The 25,780-nt window shown below is 38.7% G+C and overlaps 1 protein-coding gene across 3 annotated transcripts in view; it reads left to right on the plus strand.

Annotated features, from left to right (window-relative positions):
- The window catches only part of kcnma1a (potassium large conductance calcium-activated channel, subfamily M, alpha member 1a), a 137,612-nt gene that overhangs the window by 70,924 nt on the left and 40,908 nt on the right, over nucleotides 1–25,780 (plus strand). For all 3 annotated transcript variants that reach the window (XM_028602955.1, XM_028602954.1, XM_028602952.1), the window contains exons 4-16: nucleotides 5,173–5,266; nucleotides 6,208–6,319; nucleotides 12,903–12,978; nucleotides 13,406–13,481; nucleotides 14,592–14,762; nucleotides 16,337–16,428; nucleotides 21,729–21,839; nucleotides 21,958–22,063; nucleotides 22,431–22,513; nucleotides 22,594–22,663; nucleotides 23,594–23,749; nucleotides 24,262–24,371; nucleotides 24,519–24,587. In XM_028602955.1, the coding sequence (XP_028458756.1) occupies nucleotides 5,173–5,266; nucleotides 6,208–6,319; nucleotides 12,903–12,978; nucleotides 13,406–13,481; nucleotides 14,592–14,762; nucleotides 16,337–16,428; nucleotides 21,729–21,839; nucleotides 21,958–22,063; nucleotides 22,431–22,513; nucleotides 22,594–22,663; nucleotides 23,594–23,749; nucleotides 24,262–24,371; nucleotides 24,519–24,587 (1,326 nt within the window). The remainder of the gene's footprint in view (nucleotides 1–5,172; nucleotides 5,267–6,207; nucleotides 6,320–12,902; nucleotides 12,979–13,405; nucleotides 13,482–14,591; nucleotides 14,763–16,336; nucleotides 16,429–21,728; nucleotides 21,840–21,957; nucleotides 22,064–22,430; nucleotides 22,514–22,593; nucleotides 22,664–23,593; nucleotides 23,750–24,261; nucleotides 24,372–24,518; nucleotides 24,588–25,780) is intronic.

Consider the following 25,780-nt stretch of genomic DNA (forward strand, 5'->3'; position numbering starts at 1 on the left):
GTTTGTGACCAAACACGTTAGTGTGTAAACACTCTTAAAGTGCTAAACTTATTAGTTTTATTTCATCCTTCATGTTAGATTTAAAATCATCTTACTTGTATCTAAAAGTGTTGAGAGATACATTTATTTTCTTTATGAGGGGATTAGGATGGGGTTGTTATAATTACCTGATTAATATAATGGGTAGATTTGTTTTTGTACTGACTGAAGCTTATTTTACTCGAGGAGGTCTAAATTCACTGATATAACGACCTGAAATAAGAACAAATAAAACCGAGCACGGAGCACCACCAACTTAATTCATTTGACAACGTTAATAATCAGTGTGCTGATAATGACTTTCTCTGTTTTGCATATAGAACATAACCTCAGCTTTTATCTCCTAATTAGTTTGTGTTTAAAAGAGGAGTGATGATGAGATGTGTGTAGTTTAACTATATTGTACTGTAACACTGGCTTCTGAAAAAATTAAACTTATAACTCTTGCAAAGATGTAGCTGTTTTTTTTTTACATTGCTGTCCTTATTTACTTTTTCATTTCTAATATATTGCCTTGCTGAGTGTACCGTTTCTTTTAGTGCTGCGCTATTTTCACTCACAAACTATTCCTTTAGACTCTAAAATAAATAACATATTTGTAGAAAATATGCTTGAAGCTGGATGCAAGTCATTTGCATTCAGATGAAAAAATTGAGTTGGCTATTTTTCGCCACGCTGAGGAGGTTTTATATGTCCATTGCATTTGTAGGTGCTAAAGTATTTCTTATTTTAGTAATGGTGCCTTGGCCTAATTCAATCATTTACGTACTAACCTCAACCTGGCCTTCTTTTAGCTTCACAGACCCCTCCCTGCTGTGCCCGTTACACGTGCATGCACTACCCTCAGAAGAAATACTGCATGTAAGCCAGACATTTAGTTGTTGTGCTCAAATCACATTCAAAATGCATTTGTATTTCTCTGTTTGGGTTGCATATTGATTGTATGGGTTGAATCCAATACCAACAAATGAGAATATGAATATGTAACTAGATTCCAAGATGCTTTTGAGCTTACTAGAGCAGAAGACATTTGTGAGATTTGAAGAATGAGTCAGATTTGGTGCCTTTCGCTGTGGTTGTGAGCATTAGTCAAGCCGGCAGCAGTGTGTAGCTGTTATTGTTGTCCCAGGGTCAACCTTGCTGTTGCTCCTGCAGCAAAAAAGGCAATGTGCGGGCTAACAAAGGCTGACTGACTCAAGGTGTTTAGGACTATTTTTAGAACATCATCATCAACATACTCCTTTGCCCTTGTGAAAAATGAGTATTACGTCTCTGGTCGTGTTTTCCAGAGGTGGTCAGAGGAGGTTGACATCATGTGGGGAAACATTTTATGTCCTGAAATAGACTTACATGCTCTGCGGCCTTGCCTTGGGCAATCTCTGTTCTCCTGTGTGTGTCTGCATGTAAGTGCACATGTGTGTGTTAGTGCTAGCTTTGCTAATAAGCAGAGTGGGATTGGAGAAGGACTAGTGTGGTGCAGGCATACACCAAGTCAAACTTAAGAAGGCTAGAGTTTATTTCAGAAGCTCAGCAATCTCCAGGAAATTTCCATGTGGCCTCAAACTAGCATTGTGGGCTGTATATATATATATATGAGACAAATTGTCTTCAGTGCCTCTGGGAGTTCAGTCCCCCCTGCCACTTTCACATCTTCCTGTCTTCCTCGCCCTCCTACTGTCACTGCCTCTCTTCTCTCCCTGTCTCTTTTATCTCTCTGTGTCTTGCTGCTGTCTTACTCTCTCTCTCTCTCCCATCTCTTCCTCTCTCTTCTTCCTGTCAGGCAGGATGTTGTAACCCAAGGTTGTGCCAGGGCTTAAGGAGTAATAAGAACTGTGGTGGGCAGATCTATTTTCTGCAGGACGCTGGCAGCATGTGGCCAGGAATCATTGGGATTGTGGAGTGTGAAGTGACATTGAAAGCAGGAAACAAGATTGTGTCTTATCTTACATGTTATTTGTGTAGGAAAGGGACACAGAAACACCTATATCGGGCATCACCAAGCGTTAGACCGCGATCTGGACTTGGACCGAGTAACGGTTCTGTCTGAAATCCAGTTAATATGCCATTATCTTCACTCAGTTGAGCCAATAAACTCGATTGTTTACCATTTGTGGACAGTTCACAAGAGAGATGTGGGAGATGACAGCAGACCCTGCTATTTTCTGTAAAGCCAAAACAATGAGCTGAAAGACACTGAAATGCTTGTTACAGCTGGGAGAAACTGCAGTGTTGAATGATATTACACTGTGGGTTCATCACTATAAGTGGCACCTCTCACACTACACAGCCATTTTTCCCATTGTCAGTATAAAAAGATTGTTTGGTGCAGCTTTGGATTAGATTAAAGTAATATGTTATTTTTCCAGATATTGCTTTGATGAGAGCAGAGAAAGGATGGCTCACTTTTAAGCTTTGTGTATATGTGGTGAGTTACAGCTCTACTCATACAGCACATCTAATTCTATCTATTTGCTTTTTTTTTTGCTCCCTCTATTTGCTCCTGTGTATGCAGAATTGTGTTTAAGAAGTATTTACCTTGACAGATGATACAGTTAAACATTATGACTTGTCATATATACAGCAACCAAATAATTATTTTTACTGTTCACTCCCCAGTGCCATTTTTTGAAACACATTCAGCAGCTCCACAAAAATAGACTATGCAAACCTCTCCCACCCTGCACTGATGAACTCTTAATTTCCTATTGTGCCTCTGATCTTAGGAGAGAAACCATAGGTCTGCCTGGTGTGTCTTCCCACTACTTTAGTTAATGATAAGCTTTACTTTCAAATAATGATTATGAAAATGACTAAATTAAAGCTCTCGGAGTGTAGCCATTGTGCTACCTTATAATCCAAAATCAAGACAAATTCAATGTACCACTCAGCCCCTGCTGTGTGCCGCCATGCTCTCTCTGTAGATGAGCAGTTATACAGAATTAGGCCAGAGCTGGGCCTGAGGGGAAATGCCACAGTGACCACTCCAAATTGCGTCTTCAGTGTACACCATCTGTGTGTGTGTGTATGTGCTCATACAGTAAGTGCTTGTAAGTGTATTTGTATTAGTGTGTATGTGTGCATTTTGGGAGTGAGGTCACTTGAGCTTGTGTAGTGTGTAAATGGATGTGAGGAATATTGTGCATGCTTAGGCCGTAGGTATCATTCATGACAGGTTTGTTTAGCATTCTTGTTTATTTTGATGCCTACAGAATCACATGGAGATCCTGGTGGTGTTTTTTGTAATTGAATATTTAGGTCAGATCAATCTTAACTCCTTCGAGGGGTCAGAAGCGTATTAGCTTCTGTCCGAAGTCTGATGGTACTTTATGAGAAAATGCCTTTAAACCAAAACAAGTCGCTTTAGGTTTTAAACAGTTGCTGCTTTACCAGATTCATTCTAATCATCTTGGACATGAGCCAGAGTTTTACATCATCTTAAAGATCACGTAACTCTTTAGAATATCCTCCAGGCAGACCACACATTCATGAATTAGAAGTTGGGTCATCCTCTTGGAGCAATACGTCCTATCTGGCATGTCTCTAGTCATCCATTATAATAATGGCTCATCATGAAATAACATGTTTGATGTTAACTGGAAGATGATTAAGCTTCACTTCTGTCTACCTCTGGTTCTCATTATGCATTAAGCTATAGTCTGGATCTCACACTGTGCCCCTATAGGCTCCATGCATACAAATGTATACTTTAATGTTTGAATTTGAACACATGGGACTTGTAACTGTGTACTCTTATAAAGGCCTGGTGTGTGTTCCCTTTCCAGTCTATACATTCCCAAAGGTTGCCTATTGCCAGCCAAACCATAATGCATATTCATGTTTTTTACCACAGTGGGATTTCCTTATTACTCAGGAGCAAAAAGCTATGGGCCCATGACCAAGTGAAGAATGGGGTGGGCACTGCACCTGATATTGTTTTTCTTGAGAGCACCCACTTGCTAATGGTTAATCATCACAAAGTAAACATCAAGATGGATTACATGACAGACCAGACAAATCACGACTGATTCATCACAATTCTATTACACTCTGTTAAATGGAGAGAGCCATGCAGTCTCTTTATTAGTGTGGAGTCTCTGTCATTTGAGGGAATATCTGTTGGTATATTTGTGTTTGACAGATGCTGAATAGTTTATGCATGTTGAATGTACAGTCACATCAAAGCTTATTTCAGTTTATTTCCAGCTGTTTTACAGTGCATCTTTTATCTTGGTCTGTTACCCTCTATGGCTCAGAGGAGGAATTACAGGGTGTCTGTGAAACTCAATAGCAAATCATTAAAGTGTTTTTTAGAGTTTTAAATCAATTTTTTGATCAGATAAATTTATAATTTCTTTTAAAATATTTTTTTCTCAGTAAAAATGTATTACAAGGATTTAGTTCAGTGGGTTTAAATGGAAAGCATTGGTCAGCACCATTTGACCTTGACAGCTTCAAGCTGGCTGTTGTTACCAGAGAAGGGTTTCTTATCAGTCCTGTGAGCTGAACTGAGGAAAGGTGATCAGGAGTAGGCCATATTTGCATGACAGAAGAACAAAAGGACAAGTAACAGCATACATTTTTTTACCCTGATATGTAGGGTTGAGTAATACTTCATTGTCTTTTGGTGGAATTGTACTGTATTGTGATGATGTGATCATATCTTGTTATTGTTTTACCAAATTCTGTTAAATTAATAACTCCAAATTAACTGATCAAAAACTAACAAAATGAGATACTGAAGTTACATGTATGCAGAGTTCTGTCTGCATAACAGGAAAACAGTTCATCATATTCAGCATACATTTGATGTGCATATATTAGGCATATTGTGACATATCGGGAACATTTTTATATTTATATTGTCACATTTATTAATTATAATTTTTTTGTATTGTGATTTCACCCATATTACCTAGTCATATTGATATGCAAGGCCCATATACCAATGGTAAAAAACCCACAAAATTCAATACACGTCCTACCTTGGAAATATGGCGAGGTCCACAGTATTTGCTATCTGTGTGTTCATGTTAGGAAAGAGATGAAAGACCCTTCTCTACAGTACGAGTTAATAAGTCTTTAACCTTGCAATAATGTTTTTTTTCTGTCTTTCTCTCTATTTCTGTTCTCTAGTCCTATAGAATCCTGCCAGAATTTCTACAAAGATTTCACATTACAGATCGATATGGCCTTCAATGTCTTCTTCCTCCTTTATTTTGGTCTGCGAGTAAGTTGCTCACACATGCACACAAACATACACTCACTCAAACATGCATATATTGTATATATTGTACACATTTACAGACATGCTGTCAAACATACTGGCACAAACAATATGCCTACAGCCATGCAGGCAGGGAATATTTCACATACATTACAATCTTCAGGATTTTTACAGGACAACCAACAATTCCTACAAACAAGCAGACGCCACCTAAGTCACCTATGAACTTAAAGGAACTCACACAGCATGCCTTTAACTGACACTGTTGTAATAAGGTTGCTAGCATGGCTGTCATGCCAGAGCAGCATTCCAGTGGTGCAAATGCAAGTCCGCCATCCTGAATGAATTAATAAATAAACTCATAAGCTGCTTAGACCACCAACCATTCGCATGACTCAGCAAGTGGGGTGAAGCTTTTGTCATTCTATACAGTATGTCAGCGTTGCCAAAAGAAGACACAGCATTCATATTCAGTATACATTGCTGATCTCCTTACCCTACATCACTCCTCCAGGAAACTAAGAATGTCTAATCAGTTCCTTTTAGCTATTCCACAGTCTTGGATGAAAACAAAGGGTGATTGTGCCTTTTCTGTTGAGGCCCCAAGACTCTGGAACAAACTTCCCATTCATATTAGGTCCTCCTCTACTGCCGAGAAAAGAAATTTTTATTCTTTGGTGTATGATTTAGTTTAGGGACATTTGTATAGAAGTGTGTTGTTTGTATTATGTTCATTGTGTCTATATTTTTATTGTTGTCCTTTGTTTTTATAACATTATATAACTCTGTACATAACTTTGTTCAGCATAGGTTGGTTTTAAATGTGCTCTATAAATAAATTGACTTGACTTGACAGTATGCAGTTTGAATGTTGAGCTATGGTGGAGAGGTGGTATTTTGTATAAAATTGTCATTTTTGATGCCATGCCTGTTTCTTTTGACAGTTTATCGCGGCCAATGATAAACTGTGGTTCTGGCTGGAGGTCAACTCAGTGGTCGACTTCTTTACCGTTCCTCCCGTGTTTGTTTCTGTCTACTTGAACAGAAGCTGGCTCGGTAAGTCCGCATATCCCTTTCAGCTGTTTCTTTTTATCTTGCTTTGACACTGTTTCCTAAATCCATTATTTTATCCTTACTGTATAGCCTTGTCTTTTCTTGCTTTCTTTCACAATTTTTCAAATTTCTTTCTTAATGCCTCCTTCTTAAAGCAACGCTAGGTAACTTTTCCCGCTTCGGTCCCCCTACAGGTTGGAAGCGGAATTTTCCATTACATTACATTGTCCAGTTCATTTGAACTACAGATCCGCTACCCAATCTGACAAACTTGCATAATGTAATGTAATGAACAATTCCGCTTCTAACCTATAGGGGGACCTAAGCAGGAAAAGTTACCTAGTGTTGCTTTAACGCTCTTTTTTTTCCATTTCATTTTTTGCCCTCTATCTTCACATGTCACCCCTCCTTTTATCACCCCCTATTTCTCCCTTTGCCTCCCAGTCCCCCTTCTGTCTCCTCATTACTGGGAGTGTGTCTTTGAGGCCCTCTTGCTCTGGGCTGTATTCAACTTTCCCTCATCAGTGAAAGTGACAGGGCTGGGTTCCTCTGATATTGCAGGGAACACAGACACAGCCGAGTGGATTGGCTAATGGGAGTGAGAGTGACTCAGGTTTGTGTGTGTGTGTGTGTGTGTGTGTTTGCTTGTGCTTCAGACTCATTGGTAATTGCCGTGTTGAGGCGTTGCACCTGGAATACCTCACAGCGGTCCATAACTGCCATCTAATGGGCTCACTCAAACAAAAAAATGCACATGCAAAAGCATATGTTATCACCATACACACATATACACGCTCACATACAGACACGCTCTCACATTAGCAGGCTGGAAAACACCCTAACCTGCATTACATCACAACCTACTTTTTTGCAGTAAAGAGTTTTTTGAGTCTTTTTGAGGTGCATTGCCACTCTACTTTCAAAAACATATACAATTTTGTACATCCTTGCTATATGAAGCTAACTATACTGATAATGACATTTCCTTATAAGACATATCACATATTTAAATACATTTTAAGAAAATCCTGTTTCCTTTCTATTTTTGTCTTATTTTTGTAGTTTTAGGCAATCACTCTTATCGGTAATAGGCCTTTTTAATGGAAGAGAATTTGACACAGTAGGAAAACAACATGTGTAGATAATAAAATGAATGATTTCTAAATTCCAATTAGGTGCTTCAGTTTCAGGATCCTACTGGCTCACAGGGACAGAACAGAGCCAGCGGTAATGGTGTTAATCAGTAACAGTTGTACTGTTCCTGCTATGACAAGTCAAAATATTTGTATTTTTTTATTTTTTTTATTTATTAATGGACCAAACAATAAATCAATTGTTTGAGAGAATATTCAGCAGTTCATTAATAATGAGAATAATCACTTCCAACTTTGGTTATATACAATAACAATGTTATTGTACCTGAATTATGAAAATAACAGCCAAGTTGAATTTGACCTTAATTATTTGTAAATTAGATGAAATAAACTAGTCTATATATAGTGTTAGAGATTCAGGGATGTAGAAGATCTGCCTTCTATCCCGTAGTGTATGCTCTTTTATTACATGCGCACTGCAATCACTAAATCTGTAAAGTAACATAAAACTGTGAAAGTCTAATCTCTGAGGTGATGAAGTTTTCTAAGAGGCTCAGTGTGGCCCATGAATTTCACAGAGAACAAGCTGTGTAATGAATTAGAAATGGCCGAGTCAAGTCATCTGGTTTCTGGTATTCGTGATGTAAGGTGTCCTCATCTCATCCCGAGAAAGCCGTTAGTGTTAGGGCCTTGATGAGGCTGATGAAAGACTGTGAAATGGTGGTCTGGCCTGACATTCTGCAGTGAATACCTGTGATCATTAAATATCCGTTGATGTGGAAAGAAAAGACACCTTGTACGTACAATACTGCTGAATTGTTGTGTATAAACAGCAGCTAAGAGTGTGAATGTATTATTTTTGAGAGATGCCCTAGATTCCAGAGCTATTAATATACATTTATTTGTATTACTGTTATTTTGGAAAGAGAAGAATCTTTGTTCCTGGCAGGGTTGGCTCTATGTTCAGGCTCTGACGAGTTAGGACAGAAATCATGATTAGCTGCTTCTATCCTGTATTTATATGGAAATTGGGACATACAGTACCATGTTGTGACAGGATAAAAAGCACAATTAATTAGTATAAAAGTCAGAAAATATCAAGATAAAGTGCCTTATTCCTGATCTGCTTTCAGATGATAACCTTTGATATTCACTTGTTAGTAAATGTCATTGCCACTTCCCTGAAGACTATTGCCCCCTTTATATGTCTTCATGTTTGACAGGTCCATAATGGTTTTCCTAATAATCAATAAACTAATCCATAGTTGGTTCTACTTTCATTTAGTTAAGTGTATATACGGTCCCTAACAGGCTTTGTTAGAGGAAGCTAGGGTGATTGTTAAGAATGTGCATTGTGTTCCTCATTTCCAATAGATTAGTTCATCTTTTCTTTCCATTCACTGCTGGAGAATACACACCACAGCCAGTTTAATAAATCATAATTACAGTACCTTTTGCTTCACTCTTTCAACTGTGGCCCTGCATCAGAAAGCTTTTAGCATTCCAGTGACGGTGTATATAAAAAAAAGACCACTAATAGGAGTTCTGCCCTGTGCTGTGTGGTAGTGTGTCTGTCCACTCTGCACCCGAGGAAGTATGCTTTATGCATTTCAAGTTATGTTCTCTCTGCTTCTGCAAATTGGACATTGATTAAGAGGAGGAGAACGATGTGCAGCTAATGCAGAGGGCATGCAGAGTTATTCCTTGGAAGCAGGAATTAATCTCCTTTAACTACTTAAACTGAGCATTGCTCTTTTAGAGAGTTCAAGCAGTGTATGATTAGCATATAGCTGTTAAAAGATGGTAGTAACTCAAGTGGCTACTGAGCCCCATCTCTCAGAACCCGCTACATAACTTCACGCTTTCCCCCTTAGTCATGAAAAACAAAAGGCAACTACAATGTTGGTTGGAGTTTTTGGGGGAATTTGAAAGATTTTTGACAATAAGGGAAATGAGTTTACTTTCTAATGTGATTGATGTGTATTGTTTTCTAATTTTATGGTAGCAACCTAAATGTTGTTGATGTGAAATGTTGTTGAAGTAGCCTTCAGGCATGGCTTTTCTAACCTGCTACTGCCTCCTAGTGGTGCTTTAGTATACTGTTTGTTGATCCCTTGTGTTTTCCTTTAAAAGAGGCTTACAGTACCTGACATGGGCATGAGTGCATCTGCCTTATTTGGCCCTTCATTCGCTGGCAGGAAGCCTCCATGTAGACTCGGAAGGGAACTAATTTGTGGGAAGTTTAAGCCTCTTTGCTGTAGCCAGGCTCCTAACGTGTCATCGTATTGCATGTTTGCGTTATTGCACAGACGATGAGTTGAGTAATGAGCTAGCACAACTGTGTTGTTGGTGTTAAATTAAATATATACATGCTGTCTATCCAGCATAATACTCAAGTAGGAACCAGTGCTACACTAGTGTGTGTGTGTGTGTGTGTGTGTGTGTGTGTGTGTGTGTGTGTGTGTGTGTGTGTGTGTGTGTGTGTGTGTGTGTGTGTGTGTGTGTGTGTGTGTGTGTGTGTGTGTGTGTGTGTGTGTGCGTGCGTGCGTGCGTGTTTGTTTAGTGCTGCGTAGCCTCATATAATCTAATCCTGGCAGGGTTGCTGTATGTATTATCCCAGATGAACCATCCCAGACTGCTGATTGATAAATGGTCACAGTAGGCTGTTCTGCTAGAACATGTGACAGATAGAACGTGCTCTGGCTCTCAAAGCCTTAATGGAGAAAGAGTGGGTACAGAACAGAAAAAAACCTTTTGAATGAACATCTGGCCAGCTGACACTTGTGTGTGTGCAAGGGGCTTAGGCATGTGTGGGAAAGAGATTTTCAAATACATGAACACGTGTTATAGGGAGCAGAATTTCATTGAGAGTTTTTCAACACATGCACGCACAAACACACACACAAACACAGATGTATTAATATACTATACTTGTGAGGACATTGTTTTTACTTTCTTTCTCGGCAGGCAAAAATACACACACACACACACACACACACACACACACACACACACACACACACACACACACATGCCTATACTTTTCAAAACCATTTGCTACAACTTTTGAGCACACAAAACACAAATACTTTTCTCTAAAGCCAAAAGGGTTTGAACTTGTTCCAAATGGCCACACTTGAAGACGGGGGAAATGCATAAAAAAGGTGTGAGGTAGGGGGTTTATATGCTGTTTGGCGATCCAAGAAGCAACATGTTTGAAGCATACTAATGCCTTTACTTTTTACATCTCTCATCTGCTGCAAGAATATTGTGCTACTACTATAACCAGTCTTTGTAATGAGTGCATACAAGCAACAAAAATTATACACAAATGATAACATCATCAACTACGAGGTATTACTTATCGCTGTGTGTGTGTGTGTGTGTGTGTGTGTGTGTGTGTGTGTGTGTGTGTGTGTGTGTGTGTGTGTGTGTGTGTGTGTGTGTGTGTTTGCTTGTGCTTCAGACTCATTGGTAATTGTCGTGTTGAGGAGTTGCACCTGGAATACCTCACAGCGGTCCATAACTGCCATCTAATGGGCTCACTCACACACATACATACAGACACACTCTTGCATTAGCAGGCTGGAAAACACCCTAACCTGCATTACATCACAACCTACTTTTCACAGTGTTGTGGCCTAATTTACGCTGCAGTAAAGAGTTTTTCTTTTTCAGGTGCATTGCCACTCATTGCAACATATAGAATTCTTAACATCGTTGCTATACTTAATGTACAACATTTACTTCTCTAACATATTTGGAACCCTTGTTAAAATTCCCTAATTCTTAGGTCTTCATTGAAAAATGTATCCCTAATCTGACAAATGTTTTTCCATGACAGACAAAAGCTGATATTACTGTAGTTTAAATGACCCCAGTCCCTGAATTGTTCAAAAACTGTAACTATTAGAAAATTGTTGTAGAGTTGTAGACGTTTTTCCTGTGGAAACGAACACTCATTTTTGAATAAGGATTATTGTTTTTGTTCTGCATCTTTTTCATTTGATCTTCATCTCTGCTAATCCCTGCCAGTGTTCAGACTTTTTTAGAAAATAGGTTCATCACAGTTATGTGTTGATTTAGACAAAGCTTCACACGGGTTAATAGTAATACACTGAAGGGGACATGAGGAAGGTAAATCTGTTTGGGTTGTGGGGATTAAATGCACTTTAACAAAAATGAAAAAATAACACCTATATTAGACCTGACATTTTGCTCGCAGAGACACAGTCCCTGGCAAGGCTGATATGATTAAGCAAACAATACAATTCTAGCTCTTCTGCCTGCAACAGTGACCACCGATTTTTTAGAGGTGTTTGCTTCACAAGGAACTTTTAACGTTGGTGGTGCTGTATCGAGGAATTCGATTTTTTTACAGAAATTTACAGTCTTAGGAATTATCTCCTGTCTTTTTCTGGAGGTGCTTTTGAAATACTAGGCTGTAAATATTTTGTAATTTGTGATTTTTAATTCACGTCTTTGCAAGAAGAAAAAGGAATTCCTTAGGACAGGATTAAAACCAAAACAATGATTCCTCCTAAGCTGCTCGTGTATCGGCGTACACTAAGTGATGCTAATTCAGAGATTGTGCGAGAAACCTGGAGGCGAAAGAAGTCCTGTGGCGATCTTTTTCAGAATGGGTACAGGGTGAGGCAGGGCCATCATGGACAAGAGGAAAAGCAAAGGCAGACAGGACTGTATCATTCAGTGTGGTCCTGTTTGTGCATCTTTTGCAACTGGGGTAAGGCCATTAGTGTCAGTGTATAGAGATGTATTATCTGGAGGTGTGCACAAAATGTAGTACCTTATTTATGCAGATCTTGTTGTTGTTTTTCAAGTTGGTTTGTCTATGAAACATGTTTGGTGACAAGCATATGGCCACTGTTTTATATTTGCAGGTAGTAAACTTATTGTAGAGATTGTCTGAATAGGAATGTAGATCACTTTATGTCACACATACTGACACACATAGGCACCAACAGAGCATAGAGCAAACCAGTTCCATGGGATCAGTCGTGTTATGTAAAAAGACAATGAGGCAGGTGTCGCATTGTTCTATAATCCCTAAGTGAACTCCTCTTGGATGCACACTGAGGCTCATGTAAAGTAGGCCACATGATGTTCCTCCTAACTTGTTTGAATGCATAAATAATTCCAACACATCATCTCGAATGAAGTTTTTTATGTGTCAACTCCTTGTGTCTGCAGACAAAATTTTTCATCAAGGTGCTGTGCTAAAGTGCTGTAGAATTTTTTTTTGGGCCATACCATCTGACTGCTCATACATGTTGTCTATATCCAGTTGTCTTTCTTCACAGTTGCCACTCTTATGTTTCTTTGGCACCACTGTAAAGATTTTTTAGAAAACACCCAATTTATGGATACATGTATGAATATGAACTTAGTTCATATATGGTAACTGAGATTACCATCAGTTCTCACTTATATGATAATTGCTCTCTTTCTATGTCTTTGTCTTTCTCTCACAGGTTTAAGATTTCTCAGAGCACTAAGATTGATACAGTTTTCAGAAATACTCCAGTTTTTGAATATCTTGAAAACAAGGTAAGAATAAAGATTTCCTCATTTATTCACAAGAATGGTTTCCGCGTAAAATAGCATCTTCACTTTAACTATTTAATGAATATTTTATCAGTTGTCATAATTGTATTTTTAAGTTATTAATCATGTGTTTTATGGTGTGACATAAATTACATTGTCACATTGTATGTAAACATAACACTATACTTAGGGTGTACTCACATTTGGTCCAGTTGCCTTGAAATGTGTCCGATCACGATTGTCATCACATTTTCCTAATTTATTTGTTTATTGATATGCCCACGATTTATTTAAGTCCCATCTCAACTGGCCTGGCTGTAGGTTATTGTTAGTCATGTCAGCTTACTTTCATTAGCTCACAAATTTCAGTTTTTCTGCCATTATGGTCTAACGTCTTTAAGAGTTTTACGGTTATTCTTCTTCTACCCAGCAACTCCATTAAGCTGGTGAACCTGTGTTCCATCTTTATAAGCACATGGCTCACAGCGGCAGGATTCATACATTTGGTAAGTGAACAGATATGAGGGCCAGTGAGGTCTAGTGATTAATAAACCAGTAAAGAAGGTAACTGACTAACTGGTACAATACAACAGTGACACGCAGCACTTTTCAAAATATAATTGTTTAAATTATTATTGTCCAATAGCAAGCAGTAAATTGAGATTTTGGACCCTTACTAATACAAATATTCATATATTCCTTTTGTGGCCTTTAGGGCACTATATAATGAGATTTTGGACAATCAAATAAAATGGCAGACAGTAAATATAGTGCACTATATAGAAAATAGGAAGTGATTTTGGCCATTTTTATGAAAAGTAATATGAGGCCAGCGATTTCTGCGGTATTAAAGATTAGTAGATTGTTCCTATTGACTGAATGACACAGTGGAAACACTATTTTATAATGACATTGATGAAGGAACTGCATTTAATGTGGATCAGTCATGTTATGTAAGTATTGGCACTGATACTGATCGGTGCATCCCAAGTATGCAGCAGAAAATAAAAGACAGGTAAATTATGATCAACTTTCAGAAGGCAAACATCCACCAATTCATGTGCAAATAAATCAACTGTATTCTCAACTAGATCAATACTTTTTAATTTAAAACTTGAAAGGCCTCATATAACTTTTATAGCAAAGATTTATTCTACAGAAAAGAGACAAAATTTGTAATATAAAAACTTAGGTTGGGTGTCCTGGGGACAGAGCACTCAAGGAACTGCTATTTCTCAGTCTGGCCAGAGACCTTTATTGTATGCCCTATAGATCCCAATTTTTTTTTTTTTAAACAACAATGATTATTGTGTGTAGCAGTGCCACATTTAAAAAAATTATTCATACACACTTGGTATATGTTATACACACTTGGTATATGTAGCTCTGCTCAGCAACTCTGTATCATCAGCATCAAACTGTTTTACCACTAGATGGTAGCCTAAGCTCGATATATAAAAATAATGCTGTCTGACTCAACAAATACGAATGCATGAGCACTTGTACGTGGCTTGAAACTTGATAAAATAGTTAAATAGTAGCAAAACTCTGTTTACAAATTGGTGGTGAGAGTCATTTCTAAGTGTCCTTCCCTCCATCTCCCATCTCCATTTTAGGTGGAAAACTCAGGGGATCCTTGGGAAAACTTCCAGAATTCCCAGTCACTTTCCTATTGGGAATGTGTCTACTTGCTGATGGTGACAATGTCTACAGTGGGCTATGGGGATGTCTATGCAAAAACCACCTTGGGGCGCCTGTTTATGGTCTTCTTCATCCTTGGTGGTTTGGTAAAATCAGGCTTTTCTTTCTCCTTTATTCCCTTTATCCCCTTCTAAATCCTGCCTGTCCCCATCAATAGACTATATAAAATGGCTGAAAATGATACATTAATGAAAAATGAATTTAAATACTTTGATTATTATGTATATTTTATGATATTTAAAGCATAGTGCTGTTTTTAAAATGTTACAACTATGTTGCTTAAACCAGTACATGTTATTGTCATAGTGAAGTTGTATCAGCCTACTGTATCTTGTCTATTGTAGTTACAATACTATGTGCTCCTTCGTTCCCTTCCCTTATGTGTCATTTATGTATTTGTTTGAAATACAGTGAGTGTAAGTTTTTGTCTGATAATGTTGTTACCGTTCTCTTAAAAGCAGTTGCGGTTTCAGGACACCCCTCCTCCCGTGTCTCTTCCCAAAATTCCAACAAACACAGGGGCAGGGAGATGAGGCTTAGGCCAGCCTGACTGTTACCATAGCAACAGCAGCCTCCCACTCCTTCCCGCTCACCTTCCTCTGATCTAGCGTCCTGTTGGTTTGCCACTAGTACAGTAACACACAAGCGTGCATAGGTGTACACACCTGTAAGCACTCATACACACATACTGAAGTACTCCTCTATCTTCTCTTACACAAAATATAGGATCTAGCCAGACCACAGTCACTGTATTCTGTATTTGGACAGCTATCGCTATGCACTGATGACCTGCAGCTGTGTCGATGTGTACCGTGTTGTGGCCATGGTGATAGGTTGTGTGTTTTTCTCAGTGCAAAGAGCTCTGGAAGTATTTAGGCTAGTTACCTCAGCCTGCTTCCTATCAGCAGCAGTGGCTAAATAATGACTTCAGGCTGGAGATATTTTAAAGCCAGGGATCGTATTAAACTCACGTCATTTCACATTATTCCTGCTAATGTATATATGCACTTTCCAAGCATGAGTTAAGTATGCATTTACATGGGCAAGGACAACTCTTTGTTTCTTATTGTAGATGTTAGCCTAGATGAGTAGTGCAAGTGAGTTGTTAGTTAACTTGAACCCAATTCTCTGCTAGGATAACAGGCTGTGAAACTTTGCAAAATGCATCCAGCTCATTTTCCAGCCCAACAAATGAGTCTTAATGTGTTTTGCAGCTGTGGACCATCAGGTAGGCCTATTCAAATCAACCTGCCAAATCATCTGTGTTTGTTGGACAAAACATGGCACATAGGTTTTTATCCTCCTTTTAAAATTCTGCTATTCAGAAAGGTATCGGGTGCTATCACAGACTACTCATAAGCTGTGACAAAATTCTTGCCCAACCAAACCTGTTCCTAAATCTTTATCTTTAAAAACTGGGGCTATTTTTTAACAGCAAAAACAATATTATTTTTTCTTTTTTGGTATATGAAGATCTCTCTCAAGTTTAGCAAGTCTCTACAGACAATGAGAGCATTTTTAACTTGATTTCCATAGTAAAGTAATATTTTCCCCCCCTAAGAAATCTGGATTCATGCACCAGTTTCCCCACCACCCTACTGCGGCGTACAGGAGTAGTCTCTTTTTTAGTCTCTTCTTCTGTCTTCTATCTTCTCCTTAGGCCATGTTTGCCAGCTACGTCCCTGAAATCATAGAGTTAATAGGAAACCGAAAGAAATATGGTGGTTCCTATAGTGCGGTTAATGGGAGAAAGTAAGTATTCCAGAAGGTTCTGCTGTTTTTCTGTGTGCGGTAGAACCCTCTCTGCATGCCTTTTTCTTTTTTCTGTTTCATGCATGTAGGCCATGTTTGCTCGCTACGTGCCAGAAATTGCTGCTCTCATCCTTAATCGGAAGAAATACGGAGGGAGTTATAACTCGACACGAGGCAGAAAGTAAGTTGAAATCCAGACAAGGTGTGGTTGTGTGACTCAAGTGCACCCCCTTGAAGTTTATAGTTACTGGGGGTTAGTTGACTTGACTTTGTTTGTAGAACAGTAAAGTTACTTTATACCGTAAATTCACACTGCGTGACTGGAGACCTTGGCCATTAGGACACACATGTCCATGCCCCTTTACTCTGTCTTTACTCTGTCTCTCTCTGTCTGTCCTTGTCTTCTTCTTTCTCTGTCTACCTATATCTATATCTGCCTCTATCTGTCTTTCACTCAGAGCTTTCCTGAAGTCATTTGTGTGCCGTTCATTTTCTTTCTTTGTCCTCCTTGAAACATTCTGTGTTGCACTTTAATTTAATTTGGAAAATAGAGCTTTCATGACTAATACACTTTATACTTGCAGTGTACCAACCTGTGGTGCTTCTATGCAATATATCTGTGCACTATGTGTTGTCCCATTTCTTATCTAGCCCCTAATTAATACGGTCTTGCCCATAGGGATGAATTAGTACATAATACATACAAATGAAAGAAAATAGTCATGAAAACCCTACTATCCGCTTCTAAAAGATTTTTTTCCACAAGAAAATAGAAAGATTTAAACATCTGCAAGTCCATTATTATTGGTGGTCTTTTGAAGCATCATCAATCTCAATGACCATTGCAGGATATACTTTCTTTTCAGGTTTCATTTTGCTTGAGTTTGTTTTTGCATGTTTTATGGAGTTACTTTTCTGTAACTGCATCATTTCTGGCATGTTCTCTATGACCTGCAGTCATGTGGCTTTTTCATCGATTGTGAACTCCATGAAAAAGCCATCTTCCTGTTGTCTGTCACCGCTAGCCCATCGCATCATCAGTGCTTGACATGACTCTGGCCTTGATCTTCAGTCAGCTCCCACACCCTGAATGCTGGATGCCTCGCTCCCAGTGGAGGCTCTCAATTGCTTTTGGCTTGCTTTGCCTGCTTGGTTCTTGGTGCTCGCCTGGTCCTCGTGTTGTGTGTGGTGGAGTTTGTCTCCAGAAACTCTTGTTATTTATATATGTGTAATTGGCCTCTCCCAGCAGAGGTTCCAGTGCACAGTGTGTGTGACAATGTGGTAATTTCACCACAGTAAGTATTGTGCTGTACTGTTCTCCTCTTCTTGTGGCTCAAACCTTATTGATATTCAGCACACAGACATATTGGTGTGTCCATAACAGGGAGGGTAGACTTCTTCCTTCTTCTCTTCTGTTTTCTTTTCATTTTCTTCTATGGAACTTAACATTTACTATGTGGCCTTCTCTTTCTCACTCCGTTTCTCTTTTCCAATCTTGCTCCCATCGGTTTCAGTCGCTCTGTTCAGCAGTGCGGATTCTAGCGGGTCAGCAGTAGAAGGAGACAGTGGAAAAAAGTCTTTGTTCGATAATGTTTGCCTGTCGTTGAGATAAGATTGATGAAATGTTATGTTTGGCCAGTGACCTCAGCCCAGACTCACAGATGGGTGTTGAGAGAAGCCCTTGTCAAAGCTGAGGATAGTTTCTCCCACACACTTTATTTTCTCTTTCCATCCCTCCCCCCCTTCCATTTTACTCTCTGGTTAGACATACAGTGCAAACATATGGTTACAATCAGAGGATACCCACCAAACACACAGGCTTAGAGTGGCACCAGGCTCTTTGCATAATCATTTAGATATGTATATGTGTTACATGTATAGGACCTGACACAGACAAAACCGCTTTGTCATGTGGGTTTAGGATTGCCATCGGGGTTCAGTTATTTAGCAGCTGTCAGCACAAAAAAAGTCCATCATGGAAATGAGATTAGGAGATTATAAGTATCAGACTGATTGCAGAGCTCACAAACAATGAGGTCATGATACATTGTGAACTATTTTAAATGTAACCCTTATTTCATCTCGCTGCCTGGCCGCTGTCGTTTGAAACAGGCCTTGAAGGTTATTTGGAAGTGAGAGGGACTCACACTGGATCTGTTCTAAATATCTGTTTCATGCTAGTGTTGCTTATAGTACTCTGTGCAGTGTAGCATACACCCGTGAGCGCAGTGACAGCACTATGCCTACGTATGCTGATAAAATAATGACAAGTGTTCCATTCAGTTGGCGCCCACTGCAGTCGAGGCTTTGTGGTTTCCATTATGGCTCTATGGTTTCCATTAGCCCCAACTTCAACAGAGGGGTTGGCATGGAAACTTCAACCCTGACTGAACTCTGACATACACCTTTAAAAGTCCTCTGTAAGGCTTAGCAACGTGAGGCGTGCAGGCCCAGAGACTCCTACACTATCAGGCATGAACACACGCTTACATAATGGTAAAACATACAAGTTTCTAAAGAATCTGCATACTACTGCACTTTAAAGACAAAGTGCATTTTATATATATATATATATATATATATATATATATATATATGTATATGTATGTGTGTATATATCTGTACACCTCTTGACATTGATAAAAGGAGATGCAATTTCATTTAAAACTAAAATAAAGTAAGTAAGTAATAAATTGCAACATTTTGACGATGATTCTTGCAGTAAGTTTCATCACTGACCTAAGGATTAGAGCAGTACCGAGTGAGTGACCTCTGTTGCTGATGTTTGAGCTCTCTGTTTGTTCATTATGTATTCAGTGCATCCCCAGTGACATCCCGGGATGTTCCCTGATTGCATGTTTTGTGTGCACGCTCTGTCTCTTGCATTTAATGTGATTGTCTGCCACACTTTGTTTTTGTTTCTGGGTTGATGTGTTTTATTTTCTTGTTAAAAAAATGTGCCCTTGAAGTGCTCTATTTTTTTCTTCCAGTTATGTCTATAGTTTAAGCTGTACCGTACAATCAGGTTAACCAGAGGGGAGGTATTTTGGTTCATGAAGCAATTATAAATGGTTGAATTATCTAAGATATCCTTTTCTTATATCCTATTTAACTAGCCAATGATCTCAGTGTTCAATTTGATGCCACTATTGGCACACTGAAAGGGGAATAACTCAGAGAAGGGCATGCCGACTTTAATGACGTCTATCAAGTGAAGCATACTATCTCAACAATATTTCCATCTTAAATACAGAGACTCAAATTAGTGGCAGGAAAAAAGTTTGATACATACAGGAAGACCGTTTTGCTTTGCTAATAAGTCACTTACTACACCTAGTGTGTGTGTATGTGTGTGTCTAAGATTCATAATCTAATGCTGGACCCACACAAACTAAATATTACAGCATATAAATCTGTATATTCCCTCTACCCTTGCAGAAGGGCATCTGGATACTGGGAATAGGAAAACGTGACTGATGTTTTTCATCTCTTGAAATGAGAGACTTCTTGTTCCAAATACTGCCGGCTGCCCACAGACATCTCAGCTCATCAGCTTGTAAGACCACACGGCCCTTTGCTCAACTCTGGCCAACCATGCAATCACGGCTGCTCATTAGATTCTCTTAAAAGGACAGAGGCGACATCTGCAAAGACCATTATGTCCTGCAACATCCACAAACTGCCATTCTCTCAATATGTCTGTCACATTACTTTGCCAAGTCCACTTCAGTTCAACCCTGCGTGGTCCATCTGGTATAGAAAGGGAGAGCACAGATTTGGACTATGGCTCTCATCTAGCATCAATAAATATCAGTTTCTTTTAAACCTGCCAAACTGAGTCGGATTTCAGTAATGTTCTACAATTTTAGACGTCAACTTTTAAAGGTTAATGTGTTCGCCACAGCCTCCTTCTTGTGTATAAGAGTATGGTAATGGATTGAAGCAGGCAAATCCAGTTTGATCATAAGAAATTGAACAATGAACACATATGACCACATTGTTGTTTTTTTTATATTTAAGGAAAGAGTAACCCAATACTCATAGTGTTAAATGCAAAGCTGTCCAGTATCCAGGCACTCAAAACTAAAGTGGTTCATTTGTCTCCTGGCACATCCTGCTGTAGTGGATAAGGCCATTGTCATTACACAGATTGCCTTACAGGTCTCCATAGGGTAATTAGGGTGTCTGCCGAGTGTCTACACTAATCCATGTCAATATAAGGGCTGGATTCTACTGGGCATGTTTGGATTTCTCATTTAGGGGTTTGGCAAAAGATTTGGTGACATTTAACTTTAACTCCAGAAAGGTAGCTCAGCTTACCACAGTGCAAATTAAGCATATACAGTGTCTTAAATCCACTAGATTAGCATGATTAAATTGCCTATTATAACCATATCGTGGCTGGGTTCCAACTGTTTTTATTAACAAACTCTATTTATTTATTAAAGGATTTTTATTGTTAAGATTTATTAGGTTTTGGGACACTAAAATGTAATATTTATAGAAACACCACAAGTTTGATTGTTGACAGAATATAAAGTTAAAAGTTTAAGACTTGGACAATGGCCATCCAATCTGCCCAAATGACTCATCTCATACAGTTGTTGATATAACTGTGAAGCTGACCTTTGAACTTGATCACTCTGGCCTACAGTGTAGTCAAAGGACAAACAGGGACACAACCTCAACTCCAAAATTGTTCCGATCTAACCTCAAACTTCCATAATCAGCCCTGTGCACCATCTGACCGATCCCTCTGCTGTAATGTGCTACATATTTTGCCACGGGACCCGTCAAATACTCCGAGGTCATGTTTAGAATTTGTGTCAACCACAGGCCTCCAAATCACTTTGAAAGTCTGTAGTAATGTTCTGTATAAAAGCACAAGCACATTGATGTACATGTCTTTGTCAACATCCATTCAGCTCACAAAGGGGTGGTTTGGCCAAAGGGACAGTTTTTATATTGAGAACGGATGACAATCCAACCACTGTGGGCTGTGTGATTATATCTTAGATTTTCTAAAATGGTTCAAAGTTGAGTGTTTGATTGCACTTGTCGTACAGAATTTAACCACTTTCATTACATGGGGGAAAATATTTCCTTTTGTGGCAAACAAGATATAATTTGGTTACTTATTTGCTTTGAAATGACATTTCTTGACATGTATGTAGTTTTTTCAGTCTATATTTGAGTTAGATGTTAGAGTGCTTTGGTTTGAATGATTATCTTTGGGAGATATGCCAGTGTCTGAAGTGATTTATGCTGCCCACTCAAGATGATTTCTTCCCCCCTTCCAGGCATATTGTGGTATGTGGTCATATTACCCTCGAAAGTGTCTCCAACTTCCTCAAAGACTTCCTACACAAGGACAGGGATGATGTCAATGTTGAAATTGTTTTTCTCCATAAGTAAGTTCATTATTTCTTGCTCACCTAGTGTAGGTTAGCAGAACACAATGCTTGGAACAATGCACAGGCATTGTATATAAGGAACGCTAACCCCTCTCCTCTTTTCTCTGTGTGCTAGTATTTCCCCTAATCTTGAGCTGGAAGCCTTGTTCAAACGCCATTTTACCCAAGTAGAGTTCTACCAGGGATCTGTTCTCAACCCTCACGATCTCGCCAGAGTGAAGGTACAGTCAGTGACGGGACTCTTGGAGAGATGAAATCACGTAACATTATAGATGGTTGTTGAATTTTAAAGTTTGACAGATTAAGAGCAAATTTACATTTAGTAAATTATTTTAAGGTTTTTCATTTTTAGTAGTTATAGAGAGCAGAGGAACAGTGCAGGATTAATTTTGTATATTAAACAAAATGGATAGACACAGAAGAGAAAAGAAAAAGGGAAAAAGAAAGTATGAGGCAATTTTATCAGAAGTATGACTTATTGGAACTGGCCAAAGTTAAACCCACTAATTTGTTTAATTGTATGTGAGAAAGACTTGTGTTAAGTACTGACATGTAAATATGTCTGCTTCTTTGGTTCTCTTTACGAAGATCGAGTCAGCAGATGCCTGCTTAATCCTAGCCAACAAATACTGTGCAGATCCTGATGCTGAAGATGCATCGAACATCATGAGGTATTGTATCCTCTGGACTTTGAAATCAGTCAAAACTGACAAGATAGGGTATTACATTGTGCCTGTTTTTCATCTTCTAGGGTTATTTCGATCAAGAACTACCATCCCAAGATCAGAATAATCACACAGATGTTACAGTACCACAATAAGGTAAGCTGTTTTGGTGCCCTATGATATATAAGATGTATTCACCTGATCTTGACTACTCTCTATTCTCTCTCTTAAGACAGAACATGTATAACAGGGGTTAACCCAAAGAACTGTGTGGTTTTAGTAGATGGTTTCATCATTGGATAACTCATAGCAACATTTGTCATTCAGGTGACCACTCACTTCATTGCCCACCTGGTCCCTTGACTTCAGAAGGACATGTAACATAAAACATGACAATTCTTGCAAATATGGACCTTTTTGATTGCTACATTTTATGGCGACTATCATGAAAGTTAAATATGTTACTGTGTTGGTTAACATTAAAGTAAACAGGTATTTATAGACATATTGTTATATAATAATTGATTTTTTGAGGAAATTTATGGTAGCATTTTTGAAAATGACACCCCTTAAATTTAGCCTTTAGCACAATTGTGACGCTCATTGACGGTTACACTGGGGCACCATTTGTTTCTGTAAATGCCAAATGAATGATTTATTATCAAATGACTGCCTTCTTAGCACATTCAACATTGCTTCATAATAATTTAAAGGAAAAGTTCAACATTTTGGGAACTAAAAATTTGCAATTATACGAGGGATTATGCCCTGGTCTACTTCTTGCCTGGGCCAAGTAACTTCCTCGCACATCTGCTGGTTCCCTGGCAACTGCCACAGAGCCAGGCTAGGTGTCAACCCATGTTTCAAGTCTTTGTGCTAAGCTAAGCTAACCGGCTGCTGGCTGTAGCTCTGTACTTACCATCCAAACATGAGAGTGGTATTGAGCTCCTTATACAAAGGAACTTTCCACCAGAAAGTGTATTGTGTAAAGTGTAAGTGTATGTGTAAAATATTCCTTTAAGAAATATGAATCATTTTGTTAGTTTTCTGTATCTTGTGACCTCCTCTGTCTGTCATGTGATGAAGGCCCATCTGCTGAACATTCCAAGCTGGAACTGGAAGGAGGGTGACGATGCTATCTGCCTGGCGGAGCTGAAGGCAGGCTTCATAGCCCAGAGCTGTCTGGCCCAGGGCCTGTCCACCATGCTAGCCAACCTCTTCTCTATGAGGTCCTTCATTGAGGTAACACAGAGGACAAGATTAACTTGCCTTGCGTCAGTCACTCCCTCTGAACAGACTAAAGTAATATGGATGAATGAATTCTCATTGCATTTTTGTAAATTAGATGATTTATTCAGGGATTGAAGGTGAGGTTACTTTAAGTGGATACTGTAGGTTCCCTGCTGACAGATGGACTAGATCTATCAAACACAGTACGTTCCCTGGCAAAGGTTTGACATCTTTGTCCAGAGAAAGGGGTCCATTAAAGTGTTTTCAGTTGTCCTGGCACATCATATTTTACTGTGACATTTCATATGGAATCTGTTCAGTGTTTCTGTGAAGAGGTGCTTGTCTTTATCAAAGCACTGTTCTCTTGTCATAAATATGATGGATCAGCTTATAATGACCAGACTGATGTTTTGCGGCGGAACATCTGCAGACCACATTGGGCCGCTATTGGAAGAAAAGCAGTGTTGCTTTTTTCTTCCTTTTTTATCCTCACGTGAGTTTTCCATGCTTGTTTTTTTTGCCAGATTGAGGAGGACACATGGCAGAAGTATTACCTAGAAGGGGTGGCTAATGAGATGTACACAGAGTATTTGTCCAGTGCCTTTGTCGGCCTCACCTTCCCCACTATCTGTGAGTAAGTATCACTCTTTTCTCACTCAGCAAGCCCACTGTCACTGGTAGGTATATCTAACAAGACGAGATGTGCATTTCAAAAGTGTTTGAACACATCAGTCATTTGCTTATACACTGCTTTCCTCTGATGAGTGCACATGTTTTACAGGCTGTGTTACGTGAAGCTGAAGCTGTTGCTTATTGCCATCGAATACAAGTCTGAGCAGAGAGAGAGCAGGTTTGTTTATCCATCTTTCTACCACTAACATCGGGTACAAATGTGTTAAAAGTAATCTATTGTGTGATTCGTTTCAAGTGGATCTTCTGATAAACTATCTTATATTTTTCCTTTTCCTTTCCCCTTATCTTTGCAGCTTTAATACCAGTTGATATTCCCATTACATTATGTTGGTGAATGACACTTGAATGCTAGCATGTCAATTTGACCATTTGTACACCCAATAACACAATGAGAACACACTCAGAGAGAACATACCTCTGCCAAGGCTGCACAGTCTTGAATTTCTGTTTCTTATTAAAGTAGGACATGAGTTTTAATGTGGTGGTACGTGAGAAATTGGCAGACATTTTCCAAAAACATTCTATCTCACCATCTTAAGAAACTCAGCAAAAAGAAATCATGGATCTGCACCAAAACGTAATAACTGAATAATTGCCCTCATGGCCTAACATTCCTCAAAATGTTATTGAATTTGCATACCTTTTTGAAACATCCTGTTATATTTTGGCAAACAAGTAACTGCTATTACTGACTGTATGTCGTTGGTGGAGATAACAACATACAGTAGCTACAAGTCTGATTTGACTTTTATCATACCTTGCAGGTATTCAGGAATAAATGTAAAAGATCTGGTTGAAATTTAAACTTGGTTTCTCAAGTATGAGATAACTGCACTGGAATGACACAAAACATGTTTTTTCTTATTTTGATTATATTGTGCTGTCACTTCAGAAATGCATTCACACCTAAATAACAAATTTGCTTCACATTATTTCATGTGTAATTTAAATTTCATGTTTTTCCTTAACTTGATTCTATTGTGTCCTTGTTCATTCTGTATAATAACCACTAACTCTACATCAGTGTCAGTCTTATCACCAATAACAACATTAAGTACTATTTCTCAGTAATCTCTCTTGCCAAATCCCACCCACCCTTCCCTATTCATGTGTCAAATATTTGTGTGTACTGGCAGGGCTGCATGGCAAATGATGGTCATTTTGACATTACAAGTTAAACCCAACATTAATTAATTGTGTACATATTTGATCCTACACTAGAATGTATATCAGTGCGCAATTGTTTTTGTCTGTGGTCTTAATTCTTTCAAGCTAGTTGATTTTGATGACGCCACAAAAAGGCAAAATTGTCCTCATACTTACACCTCTTTTCTAGAAGATGTACTGCCA

Source organism: Perca flavescens, chromosome 17 (genome assembly GCF_004354835.1).
Source record: "Perca flavescens isolate YP-PL-M2 chromosome 17, PFLA_1.0, whole genome shotgun sequence".
Taxonomy (NCBI): Eukaryota; Metazoa; Chordata; class Actinopteri; order Perciformes; family Percidae; genus Perca; species Perca flavescens.